This window comes from Neoarthrinium moseri (assembly GCF_022829205.1).
Source record: "Neoarthrinium moseri strain CBS 164.80 chromosome Unknown scaffold6_Wmoseri_CBS_16480, whole genome shotgun sequence".
In the NCBI taxonomy this organism is placed as follows: domain Eukaryota; kingdom Fungi; phylum Ascomycota; class Sordariomycetes; order Amphisphaeriales; family Apiosporaceae; genus Neoarthrinium; species Neoarthrinium moseri.
The window spans coordinates 42,954-55,225 of NW_026055120.1; the positions used below are offsets into that span (position 1 = coordinate 42,954).

Sequence of the window (12,272 nt, forward strand, 5' to 3'; positions counted from 1 at the left end):
CCGCGACGTCAACTGTGGCTTATGACATCATACCAGCCACGCGCCTCCCAGTGTTTTGCTAGCTCCCGTTGGTCGTGGACCCTGGAATTGGGGCAGCCCCGCCCGATAAGAGCGAGGCCCTGCGTCATAAAGGGTCTTATGGGTTCTCGACCCTGGCGCTAGGCCGATTCTAGTGGGCTTCCCCAGCTGTCACAGAACCTGGAATCTTGGAATACCAACTTTCTCAGTCCCGCGCGCTGCGTAGGGTCCCAGCCTGTAGCATGGTGAGCACCAATGGATGGCAGGAGATCATGCGGCTTGCAACCTCCATGAAAGCTGATCTGCAGGGTCCTACGTAGTGTTCTTGGTCTGCCATTGATGACATGATGGGCTCAGTTGCCGGTTTCCGATGTTGCATCACAGGTCTATACTTGCAGTTCTCGAAGATATAAGACTCCTGTTATTCTCTCCCAAGAGTCGTTTTTCCTCCTCTCATTATACAACAACATTCAAAACATATCAAGAACTTTACTTGAGTCAACATACAGACTCTACTACTCCACCTACACAAACTACCTACAATCCCATCCAATATCCTACACAAAAAAACCATCACCGCCAACATGCATCGCACAGCTCCTCGTCACGGTCACGCCACCCACGGAAGGCACACCACACGTACAACCACCACTAGACGTCAGGGCCTCTTTGGCCGCAGAAAGGTCGTGCACCATCAGCATGTCGTGCACCACCAAAAGCGCAAGCCCAGTCTGGGCGATAAAATCTCCGGCGCCCTACTGAAGCTCAAGGGCACCTTGACACATCGCCCCGGCGAGAAGGCTGCCGGTACGCGCAGAATGAGAGGCACGGATGGCCGAGGCAGCCGCCGCACCGGTCGTCACTGGTAGAGATGAGGAACCACGATAAGGTGGACATGTATTATTGAAAGAGAGATGATACCCTGGGAGAGATCATGACTATTACGACTGTACGATAATATGGAGAAGTTTGTACAATACCAGATTTAAATCTATTGCACTCGATTTTGTCCTGCATCAGTACTCGCATCTAAGTTACGTGACATAAGTACCCTCAGGCAACAGGCTTGCAAGGGGTTCGTAGTAGTCGCCGTTCCCACTGAAGGATGTTACGCTAGGCCTAATACAGTGTCGGCGAGCCATCACTGCCATGCATCGCCACGATCCGATGACTGCCGACGGCCTGTCCATCACATTGGCCTCTATCCTCACTCCTGGTGAAAATATCTGGTACGCGTATAAAATACAAAGTATTGTCGCACCAAAAGAGCCCTTTTTTATCTTGGAGCCAAGTTTGAGGAAGTGAACCAGCCTGATTCTTTTCTCGTGCACCCCCGCCAGCCTACTCACATCCCGGCCTACCGACAAGGCATGACTGCCTCCGCGCATCTCTCACTTGAATCGCTACCAAGCGAGCTCCAACATGCGATTTTTCGGTTGGTAGACCCTATAGGCCTGATTAGTCTGAATCAGTGTTGCAAAAGCCTCCGTGCAACTATCCGCCCGACTCGGAGCCACCATGTAGAGCGCTTGCTCGCCGTCGAGTGTCTTGAGGAGTTCGGAGGCCCTGCGCTCAATTTCCGCGCTCGAGACAACGCGCAGGAGCCCGCATGGGACGATAAGGAGATCGAGCGCATGCGTTGGGCGTGCACGCATTGCCTCCGACTCCTCGATCACACGCGTTTCGATAACCACTCCCTTCTGCGTCTGGGTTACAGGAAGCCGCTCCCTGGTTCTCCGGCTGCATCGCCGGTCACCTCCTGGAGGCCGTCGGGTAGCACTTCTTCCAAGAGCGTTCTGAGGAACAAGAAAGCAACTCACCAAGCGGAGATGAAGAGCTTGAGACTTCGGTATGCTGTCGCAGTAACCCTCAACTGGGGAAAGGCCAGAGAGTCCCAGGCATCGTTGGATCGTCTACAGGACTTTCGCAACGCGGGATTCGAGGCATTTGAGCAAATTTCTCTCACAGAATTCGAAGCTCTCGACGTTTCCGAGGAAACAAAACTGCTTGACCAAGCTGCTCGGTCTGTCGAGCTTCAGATCTGTGGATACAAACGGCACCTGCGGAGCTGCAATGAGTGTCGCTTCCAAACAGGCAATCTGAAATCACACACCATACCGCCACAGCCGAACAGAGACTACGCATACCAGACTGGTGCTAACCTTGGTACCAAGACCGTCCCCATTGTCAAGAGTCGGCGGTATTTATTTGGCGACCTTCAACAGAGGTACTTTCCAGGTTTATTTATGAATCTACCCTCTTATAGGCCTGAGTGTGACAAGGTGCCGTCTTTCATGATTTATCGCCAAGACTCCCGTGGCAACTACTTCAATATGTACATGATCCGGTGCCCGGGCTGCTGTTCTTGGAAGGATATGGCAGCATACCGAGTTGGTAATGTCTGGCCCAAGTGGTGGGTCGCCTATCAGCACCATTGGGGCGCCGATACCATGAAAAACTGGGACGGCAGAACCGTCAATGAGGCATTCCTTGAAGGTCTACGGTGCCACTCCTGCTATGCCAAAGAGAATGGTAGGGAGAAGTTCGCGCAAGTTTTACTGGAATGGTATATGTGCCTCTTGTTTCCAGCAACTCTGTCCGCAAGGCGAAACCTAGATATGGGTTGGACGTTTGCTTGGCAATCTGTCAATAAGGAAAACAACCCGTATGTTCAGCCGAATGACTGGTCAGTCCGGGAGAAGTACATCTTCAACATCAGGACAGAGATCTTGGCAGGAATACCATGGAAGAACAACGACAAGAGAAACGGGGTCGACTATAAAAACGCCGATGCGAAGACGCTGGACATGCTACGGGAAAAGCACGCACATCTGAAGGCCTCATTCAAGAAGTGGTACCATCCACCCGATCCGACACATCATTTATCATCCTGGAATGATTGGTATGGCTCCTGGGTCAACGGGTATGAGGCGCAGGAGGCACAGTGGCTCTGGCTTAGGGACTGCAAGACAGAAGTTCTCAAGCGGCCAGAGGCCGTAGTCAACTGGGCGCTTGGGGATCAGGAGGGTGTTGACATTGATGCCGAGGTCATTTGGAACAAGGTCTGTAACAAGTACCGGAAAATATGGGATTCGGAACATATCAGCGAGGTGCGATAGTCAATTACGAAAGAGTCTGCCTCGTATACGCGTGTAACGAACACATCCAATTCAACAAGTCTAAAGATACTTGTAGCAGAGAGCTCCGCTCTGGGGGTCCATAACTTCGCGAATCTTGATATTCTTCCGCAGTGAGCCGAAATCCATGGTATAATCGAGCGTCACGTTTGAGTATGGAATGTCGCCAAAAAAGGCGAAAGGGTAGGCGAACTGCGTGTCTGGTCCACCAATGTCACTCCTACGCGCCGGCCAGTCTGGAACAATCAGTCAACACGTACACATTTCAGATCACCATATGGAAATCTTACCCAGCTTCTGCCACGTGTACCATAGCCTATCCATGTTCGCGTGGTGCAGGTAGAAGAGCGGATCTCCAGGTGAAGAGTACACGTTCCCAATCTGATAACTCCGTTAGTAAGCTTTCTCGACCACACAGAAAAGAATGTATACCTCGCCGAGGTCTCCGCCAACACCAAGATGGCCACCTCCATGGTAGGTCATGCCCGGGACATCGACCCCTCCCTCGACACGGATGTCAAACTCATAATAATTCGGTGCTTCAAGTGCATGAAGCACTGCCGCGTGGTTGAGCTTTTCAATCGCGAATGGAGGTGCCAAATCACGAGTCAAGCAGTGAGGACTGTAGGAGGTGTTGAATCCTTCGCGTGTGTTAGTATCAAACCCGTAGAAGCTTGTCAGGAGATCCCAACCTGGACCCATATTGACGGTCATGTTCTTGAAGGGGCCATTTTGGACACAGCCTAAGGGAGGTTAGAATTCTCTGATCAAGTGCACACCACGGGGATTTGGCTTACCGCCACCAGTCTTCCCCGGAATATGCAGTCGCACATTAGTATCGTTTGATGAGTCGATGTAGTTTCCGTTTCCTTTCAAAGTCAGAAGAGGTTCACTGGGCGATGATAGACAGCTAACCTCCGAATCCATTGACAGCGTCAAACACGGGAGCCTTCACGAAAGCTTCCTCGGAAGTTGCATCAGCAGACCAGTCTATGCATTTGTTAGTAACGTATCAATCCCGTACGCGTATGCTCCTTACTCCAATACCTTGAAGATGTCAGCAAAACTCGTGAACCAGTCGGGAAACACTTACGGCTGGGCCCCAGTATAACCACAAGTAGACCTTAGATCCGCCTCATACTGAGCCACGAACATGCGGTGCCACCTGCATGGTATCAGTCAGGGCGGTGGTGAGCAGCTCTATCAAATACGACTCACGGCTGGAAGAAGCCCACAAAGTGAATAAAGTCCGTTCTGTTGATGTGTTCTGCTTGGAAGTCATCGAACCGCGAGACTGCGCCTGGGTAGGTGGAGCTGGTCTTGGCGGGTGCACTCTGTAAGCACTTCACAGCAGCAATGTAGCTCTGTTTCTCCTTGTTACTGAGGGTACGCCTGCCGCATGTCAGCATCGCATATATTAGCAGGTTAGTTGAAGCGTCCGTTCATGTACGAACCATTCCTTTCTGACCAAAGGGTTCCTGCATACTGCCTCAGCGGAACCAAGCTCGGTGAATGCCAGCAGCATGGCAGCCAAGCCACTCACTGAAAGGTGCATGGTGGCGTGCGGTTACGGAACAAACGAGGGACCGTGATTAGTGACAAGTGAAGAGAACCCAGTAGCAAGTCTCGAGTGCCGAAACGCGCGCCTTGTCCGCCTAGAAACGAACAAGCCAGGCACGCAGCGGATGCGGCTAAAGGGACTTATATCACAAGAGTGGTAGGCCAGCTCAACCGCACATACCTACTCCAAATCCAACCCAGGATTTGCTATGCTAAATGATGCATAAGCGAATAAGAGGCGCGGACATGGTCTCACCCAGCTTTGACCCACTAGTCATGTCAATTTGTTATGTGTGCATTTCAGGCCTTGCTTCTGAAAGCTGCGTTCCATGGATGCTAATCAAGGGCGAGAAGCTTTTGCAGGCAAACTACATTCATCGGGTTCATACTAAGCCGTATGTGTGCTGTTTGTCCGGCGTTGAGTCTCTTCTGATCCTTAGTCAGCCGTGCCCAGAGAATGGAGTTGCTCGCTTTCTCGTACCGCTCGGCAACAAGGATACCAGTTGAAAAGGGGCATCGAGGTCATGATTTCGCGAGTCTCTCTACCTCATAGGGCGGTGATACTCAGAACAGCAATACCCAGGATGAGAGCTGCTGCGGCACCGTACGAGTCGTTAAAGTTCGTCTACAACTACAATACCTCCTCGTTTTGTGACTCGGTCCGTAATCCGAAGCTAGTGTACAGAAGGCAACAAGATCTCCACCGTGATGTAGGATTATTGTTGTGCGATCCGCGGGCCTCTGACTAAGGCGTCGTAGAGACCAAGTTGGTCTGCGCTATTCTCGACTCCGAGTATTTAGACCTCCATGCTCGACATCTCCATCAATCCTTGTCGAGTTGCAAGTCGATTGCACCAGGAGGCGGAGGGTAGACCCTGTATTGGAAAACTCCCGGTCGTTCGTGCCTCCTATGGGTTCAGGTACGGTGCAGACCCCGGTGCCTTAGTTTGTGACCGATCTTGCGGCCCGTGAGATCTCCTCCGCTGCAACCCACCATTTCGATAGTCCAAACTTTCCGCCCGGTTGCCCAGGCGAAGGGAAGGCTTTCCGCAACATCTGCGTCTGGGAGACAAGTAAAAAGTATGGTCATCTTAGGAGTCCTGGCATAGACTCAAGAAGATCACACTAGAATCGGCGAAGGTAATAAAATCAGACAGATTCATGTCGATTCCCCAGGCACGGGCGAAATGCGGAGGACGGGTCAACCAAAGCGAGTGTCTAGGTTAGGGTGTGTGAACCACTCGGTCGGCTTTCTTCCAGGGATACTGATCCTCCACAACCTGCTTTCTCAAATAGACCCTGAACCGTGGAAATTTGATGGAACGAGATCGAGCGTCAATGCCTCCTCCAATACAGCAGCGATGGAGGATTAAGCGACAAAACAAACGGCCCGTGGAAGTTGATACCCTCAACCCTCAGGAGCACTGCTCGATTAACAGAATAAAGTAGTCACATTTCTAGTCTCTACTTGACTTTAGAACAGTGCGGGTTGATACTTGACGAATCTTGCCTAGACGTAATGCCTGAAGTACTTTCTGACGAGCCTCGTTCGTATGCATATCTACCTGGTAGGTATGTAGGGGTGGATGTTGGTTGGCCCAGTTCACGAGATCAGACAAGGACCGCGAAACCTGGAGTTAGCTGGTCAAGGCTGACAATACGGACATACTGCTGTGTGCCTGTTCTGCTATGGTAGGGTCCTGTCCAGGGGGGATAGCGGGGTTGTGGCCATTTCAGCGGGTTGAATGGATCCTAAATTGTCTGCGACCACATCCACGGACGCGAGGAAGGCTTTATCTAGTGGGGCTTGGGGTAACTTGGTGGGCCTACAGGGTCTGGATCCAGCGGAAGAGAGCCGATCATGCCATTGAACAGGGGTTTGGGCGCTGGAAACCTCTCTAGAAAGCAGGGGTGGCCGGCCCGACGCCGCTACAACTGACCACTGTACTACAGTACTCGACGAGTATCTACCGTCCTGTCCGGCGCTGCAGTGGCCTCCTTGTGCTATTTACTTACATCTTAGCCATTACACTACGGGCAGTGCCTGCCGGGTCGTCATGTTTGGCATGTCTTGCAAGTCTAGCAAGTTCGAATATTCCTGACTTAAGCGGCCTGATGAAATTCACGGTCTCTCAATGAGCAGCTTGATCGGATTTCGACATCGCTTCGGACGTTTCGACGCACATAAGGTAGATTCGTCCGAAGCAAAAACTTTTGGCCCCAGACTTGTCCACAAACCAGATGCAATCCAGGATAGATCTTGGAACCTGCTGATCCCTGCAGCAATCCCCTACCCAACCAAATTAGCCTATGCAGTTCTCACACCTCGCGACGAACCCCTCATCTGGTTGCTCACTAACTAACTTGGGCGAGATCTCAACGGATGACGCAACTACTGCAAAACCCTATGCGTTATGTCTCCATATCTAGTGTCTGAACAGGTTCGGATGCAGCTGTCCATATACACCAGCTTCCTATCGAAGACACGCCTCCGTGGTACATACGTATCAGCTTGGTGTCGCCCCTTAGCTTGTTACTCAAATTGTAAGATTCCCTCAGCGGTTTCCGTCACGGCATAAACCATGGAAAGACGTTGCCCCTTGTAAGCGAACTCGAAGGGCCTGATCGAAGCACGGCTACTTTCTATTTTCAACCACATGAATACCAAGCGTTCCATTCGAAACCATAACCAACGTAACACTGATCTTGGCCACTCACCGTCGCAATACTTCATGGGGCCTGGCCACTGGACAAGGGTCACCTCTCTTGCCAGTCAATGATACGGATTCCATTACCACATTTACAAGAATGCATATAGGTGTCTGAGGGAATATCTCTACACCTCTCAACGCCTGTCGGGGCAACCATCAAAGGTAGTGCAAGTTCCCAGAATATCAGTCAACAGAAGTAGAGGTGGGTCTGTGCAGTATTCCCTCTATTCTGGGCTTTATAACCTAATACGGTGGTCATCAATTACTCGTACATGCGGAAAGACATGCATACAAGCTGCAAGGCCAAAAGGTGTTGAGTGCCGGCATTGCGATTTCAGTGCAATAGTACCCCAGTGAGAGCGCTTCGAGGACACGGTCCCGGTAGTGTTACGTGTATCGCTAGACGTTCATTGTCACCCTGCAATGCACGCGGGTACCTGTCGCCCCCTTCCGTGTGACGACGTCTCCTCGTACGCGTCAAGTGAGATCATGTCTGCATCGTGTAAGATGCGAGGTGGCTTGCGCCAGGTTAGGGATTGAATAGTCGATGCAGAATCCTCCGAGTCGATACTGGAGTGCATCCCTGTCGTTATACTTCACCGAATACTGTTTTACCTTACAGTAGGAACCTCTGTTGTCCGAAGGCAGTCTCTCTGAATGAAGAGACGAGAACGATTCAAGTGCTCGGACTCACGGATTCTGCCGGTTGCAACATCAACTGCCCGTTGAACAAGGTCCGAGCCAACGGGTCAGGACGCACATGCCTCGCGCGCCCATGCTCAGTTAAAGTTAAACCAGATACCCTTAAGTTCCGCATTAGAAGAACTCTCTCGACTTGACAGCAGTGCTTGTTTTTGCTTTTCATCCTCAAGAAATATTCACGCATGACAAGGCCTGGTGCCTTGTAAGACAGCCAAATCATCACCATGAGCGCTCCGGGGCCAATCGAGTTTACAATATTTGACCTCCCTGCCGACTCGAAGGGTAGTATTCAGGTCAACCTCAACATAGCCCTAATAGTTATCTCATCAACTTTACTGTTCACTCGGCTGTATGTTCGCGGCTTCATGGTCAAGGTGCTTGGGCTGGATGACCTACTAGCGGCAATCGCATATGTACGAGGTTGTTGTGTGGCGAAATATAGTAGGCCATGCTAAGATTCTCAGGTCATACTGACAGCGCAAGCCGTACTCGAGATCCTAGCAGTGGGAGTTGGATCAGGGACACATATGAGCGAAATACCGCCCCAGAGAATCCCAACTTTCTTCTCGGTCAGCGCAAACCCAAGCAGCACAACTTGGAATCACACTTACATAGGTATCACAGTATCTGGTGACACTCCAGCTCCTGTACTACTGGGGCACCGGGATTGTGCGTCTCTCAATAGCAGCCTTCTATCCACGATTGAGCCACGACAGTATGTTAGACAAGCACCCTGACCTGCGGGCTAATGTGCTCACAGCGATCATAGGAACGTTTCTGCGATGCATCTATGCAGTTTCATTCGTGATTATCTCCATCACTCTTATCGCGTTCTTTTTCGAACTTGCGGAGTGTAAACATGTCCCGTGAGTTGTACTATTTCGTCCTTCATCTCTACCCATTCAACCTCGGCTGATGCATGGTACGCTCAGCGATCTCTGGGATGTCACTGCCCCGGGTCGAGAATGTCTAGATAAAGCCAAGGAGGCACCAATGATATGGGCTCACGGAGCGGTCGGCATCCTCATCGACATCTGCCTCGTCGCACTGCCAATATGGGTCATTTACTCGAAGATGAAGTTCTCTGCCAAGACGGTCCAGGTGATACTTGTCTTCTGTGTCGGTATCTTCGGTGTGATCACGGGTATCGTTAGACTCATCATCAACATCAACACTGATTTCACAACAGACACGTAAGTCCACTTACCGATGAGTCCAGTACTACTACACAAGGTACCAGTTCTGATGTAGCGTATCTCACAGAACCTACAAAATGGCCCGCGTGGCGCCATGGACCGATATAGAAGGGCATATAGGTCTCTGGACGGCGTGTTTCCCGGCGTTGCAGCCCCTGATCCGACTCGCAAGCTACAAGCTGGGCTTCCGCTCGACACTCGGCAGCACAAATAAGAAGTCGCGGACAGGGGGCACGGGCACGGGTGGAAACAAGTGGCCGAGCAGCCATGGCGCCCGGTCTCAAGGCTACGCCAGCTTCAACGACGACAAGGACGACACTGGTAGCGGGCGGGCTATCGTCACAGGTGGAAGCCCTGGCAAAAGGAGCCTGGCGGATCTGGAGATGCACGACCTCGAGTCCCGGAGGGCCGAGGGTAGCACGGGAACAAGGCTTCCTAGAAATGCCATTTACAAGCGCACAGACGTCAAAGTGCAGGTCATGGATACGAGAGATCAGCGCCAGCCAGGTCATTGGGATGCCTTATAACAGGGAATCGACGGTTATAAAAGCCAAAAGGTGTAATTAACAGCGTGGAGTTTAGATAAGGGAAAAGTTTCTTGATAGCGTACAGAAAAATGGACAGTTCGGTTCGTCTGCACCGCTCGCACCCGCGGCCTGATGATGCTTGGGTATCTCCTGCGTAGCACTTGCGTGACTAGATTAGCGAAGACAGCTCTCTGTCTCTGAGAAGGTGTGATCTTAAGTTATAGAAGCTCGTTGCGAGAAGTCATTCTCATCTAATTTCATCCGGAGCCTTGGACCATGGCTTTGACAGGCATTCCTGTCTTCCAGGATGTAGACAGGGTCGCGGGTTGTGGTGGGTAGCATTAGGCGGGATTGACCTCTGAATCCCGTAACGCACCGCGGGCTGTTTGCTTCTTTAGGTCACGCATGCGAATGAGCTCTTGCCTGCATATTGACTCCCCGGGAAAGCTCCAGAACGTCGAAATTGAATACTCCTTGCGTTTGATAAGTCCTGGCTGTTTTGACCCTAGATATAATTCTGGTGCTCCACACTTTGAGACACCTAGCTGGAGTCTCTTTTTGGGGCCCTAGGTATTTACGAGATTTATACGGTAAAGTGATCATGGTGCAGTCTATCCAAGTAATGTCAAAGGGTTTATCAAGAGATATCTCCAAAATCCTGATAGATATAGCAAATCAATGTTGCGACTAGGAGGTAGCAACTCATAGTACCACCCAATCACATGCTACAGCTGCCCACCGGCTTTCGTATCCCAGGTTTGCCTCCCAGACTGGCTTAGCAATGCCGATAATAGAGTCAACGGTGACTTCGTTTCTCCTCGCAAGGCCAGCCAAACGTCCCTCTCCCGCGAGCATGATCCTCATGGTGGGATATTGACCTCGGTGTTGCTCAAGGGGGTTCTCATCCGATATGAATCGACCTGTGATTAGAGTGACACCCGTTCCGCGTCGAACTTCGTGTACGCGGACCCGAGCAACAAATTCATCCTCTCTTTTGGGTCCCGTATTTGCTTCTATATCCATCAGCCAGCCTCTCAATTCCGCAGCAAGACCGCCAGGCACATATTTAGCACCTCGCCGACGTGGCGAGAACACGTCCGGAAGAGGTTCTTGATGCGATTCTTCCGGCTTTTCCACAGGTATAAAGCGAGGTGCTCTATGGAAGATTGGCTGCTGCAACGAGGCAACCTTAGGAGACTCGGGCGCATCGGACTCTGCGCCGGAAAGTTCATCAGAATCGTTAACCACATGCTGCTCATCGACTACTTGAAACGATTGATCCTCTGCCGATACCAGCGAAGTGTGTGAATCGACGACGGAAATCTCAGACAAGCGGCGTCTCTTATGGGAAGGCCGATCTGCCTCGTCATCACTCGCTTCAGGCTGGGATTTATATTCACCTGCGGGAAAAGCAGAAGATGCCGGGATAGAGTCTACCTCGATAGAGTCGTTTGAATGGGCAGAAGGCTGCGGAACGGGTGGTGAGCTGTCTAGCACATCACTGATGCTATCCGAGGCTCGTTGGCGTAGAAAAGCAGCTGGGCGAGCGGGTGTTGATGATGTCAACGATGGCGCAGGCTCCCGGGGGGTTGAATGAAGTGAGAAACGTGGAGTCGCATGGAACTGTTGCGTCCCGCCTTGGAGCGTTTGGGGGGTACTGTTTCTCTGAGATGCTGACCTCTTGGGAACGAGAAAGCGATGAGGCGTTGGAGTCTTGACGATGGTAAGTAAGCCTTGGTCATTCCCTGAGCGTTGGGATACGAACTGAGGGAGGTGCCATGACCCCGACGGCGTGAGCACGCGTTGAGCTTGCTCCCTATGGTCATCCGTTGGCAATGCGAGGGGGGTAATGATCTATGAGCCCAATAGGGGACATTTTTGCGTCCCACCGCCCGCGACTCAATCGTGCAGCACCAGCGTGCGACGTCTCCTCGGACACTCTTCAATCCATGCGACGTTGTCGGATTCAAGGACTGATGTTCGTAGGTCGCGCCACTGCCACAGTGGCTGTCGGGTTGTGTTGATGTGCTGTCCTTCGGGCATTGGCCCTTGCTCAACGGCTGCCAAGCCTAATCGAGCGCCATACGCCAAACTAGCGCTGGGCAACACGAAGGTGTTCAACAACCTGACTTCCAACCTGATGAGTACCTAGGTACCCTTGCGGAGGGATGTTACACCCGGCTTGTAAGTGATAAATTTGACTACGACTATGTAATTGGTGCCAATCCCTTCCTTCATCCCTTTTTTCACCCTTGGATTTGTCCGTTTCTCCTCGATAGCCTCTATAGAACCAATAGAATGACGGGTTCCAATCCACAGAACTAAAATCATCCCGATCGATCAGCCTACGACAGCCTAGAAATGCAACATACGGAAGCTGTTCACTCAGCGCAGGCATGAAATAACCTACCGCATCGCTAG

The 12,272-nt window shown here is 51.6% G+C and overlaps 4 protein-coding genes across 4 annotated transcripts; 2 read left to right on the forward strand and 2 right to left on the reverse strand.

Annotated features, from left to right (window-relative positions):
• Positions 1 to 602: 602 nt before the first annotated feature.
• On the forward strand, positions 603 to 3,137 carry JN550_002581 (uncharacterized protein; the record flags this gene model as incomplete). The annotated part of the gene is made up of 3 exons (XM_049313892.1): positions 603 to 825; positions 1,136 to 1,247; positions 1,502 to 3,137. The coding sequence occupies 3 exons, from the start codon at positions 603 to 605 to the stop codon at positions 3,135 to 3,137; spliced, it is 1,971 nt and encodes a 656-aa protein (XP_049175106.1).
• A 60-nt stretch (positions 3,138 to 3,197) lies between these two features.
• JN550_002582 (uncharacterized protein) lies at positions 3,198 to 4,710 on the reverse strand (the record flags this gene model as incomplete). Its single annotated transcript, XM_049313893.1, has 9 exons — positions 3,198 to 3,391; positions 3,446 to 3,536; positions 3,588 to 3,898; positions 3,953 to 4,024; positions 4,071 to 4,145; positions 4,195 to 4,202; positions 4,249 to 4,320; positions 4,374 to 4,547; positions 4,610 to 4,710. The coding sequence occupies 9 exons, from the start codon at positions 4,708 to 4,710 to the stop codon at positions 3,198 to 3,200; spliced, it is 1,098 nt and encodes a 365-aa protein (XP_049175107.1).
• A 3,642-nt stretch (positions 4,711 to 8,352) lies between these two features.
• On the forward strand, positions 8,353 to 9,851 carry JN550_002583 (uncharacterized protein; the record flags this gene model as incomplete). The annotated part of the gene is made up of 6 exons (XM_049313894.1): positions 8,353 to 8,541; positions 8,593 to 8,697; positions 8,753 to 8,843; positions 8,898 to 8,994; positions 9,061 to 9,321; positions 9,392 to 9,851. 6 exons carry the CDS (start codon positions 8,353 to 8,355, stop codon positions 9,849 to 9,851), a joined length of 1,203 nt encoding a protein of 400 aa, XP_049175108.1.
• A 702-nt stretch (positions 9,852 to 10,553) lies between these two features.
• On the reverse strand, positions 10,554 to 11,631 carry JN550_002584 (uncharacterized protein; the record flags this gene model as incomplete). Its single annotated transcript, XM_049313895.1, has 2 exons — positions 10,554 to 11,564; positions 11,617 to 11,631. The coding sequence occupies 2 exons, from the start codon at positions 11,629 to 11,631 to the stop codon at positions 10,554 to 10,556; spliced, it is 1,026 nt and encodes a 341-aa protein (XP_049175109.1).
• Between the last annotated feature and the right edge of the window lie 641 nt (positions 11,632 to 12,272).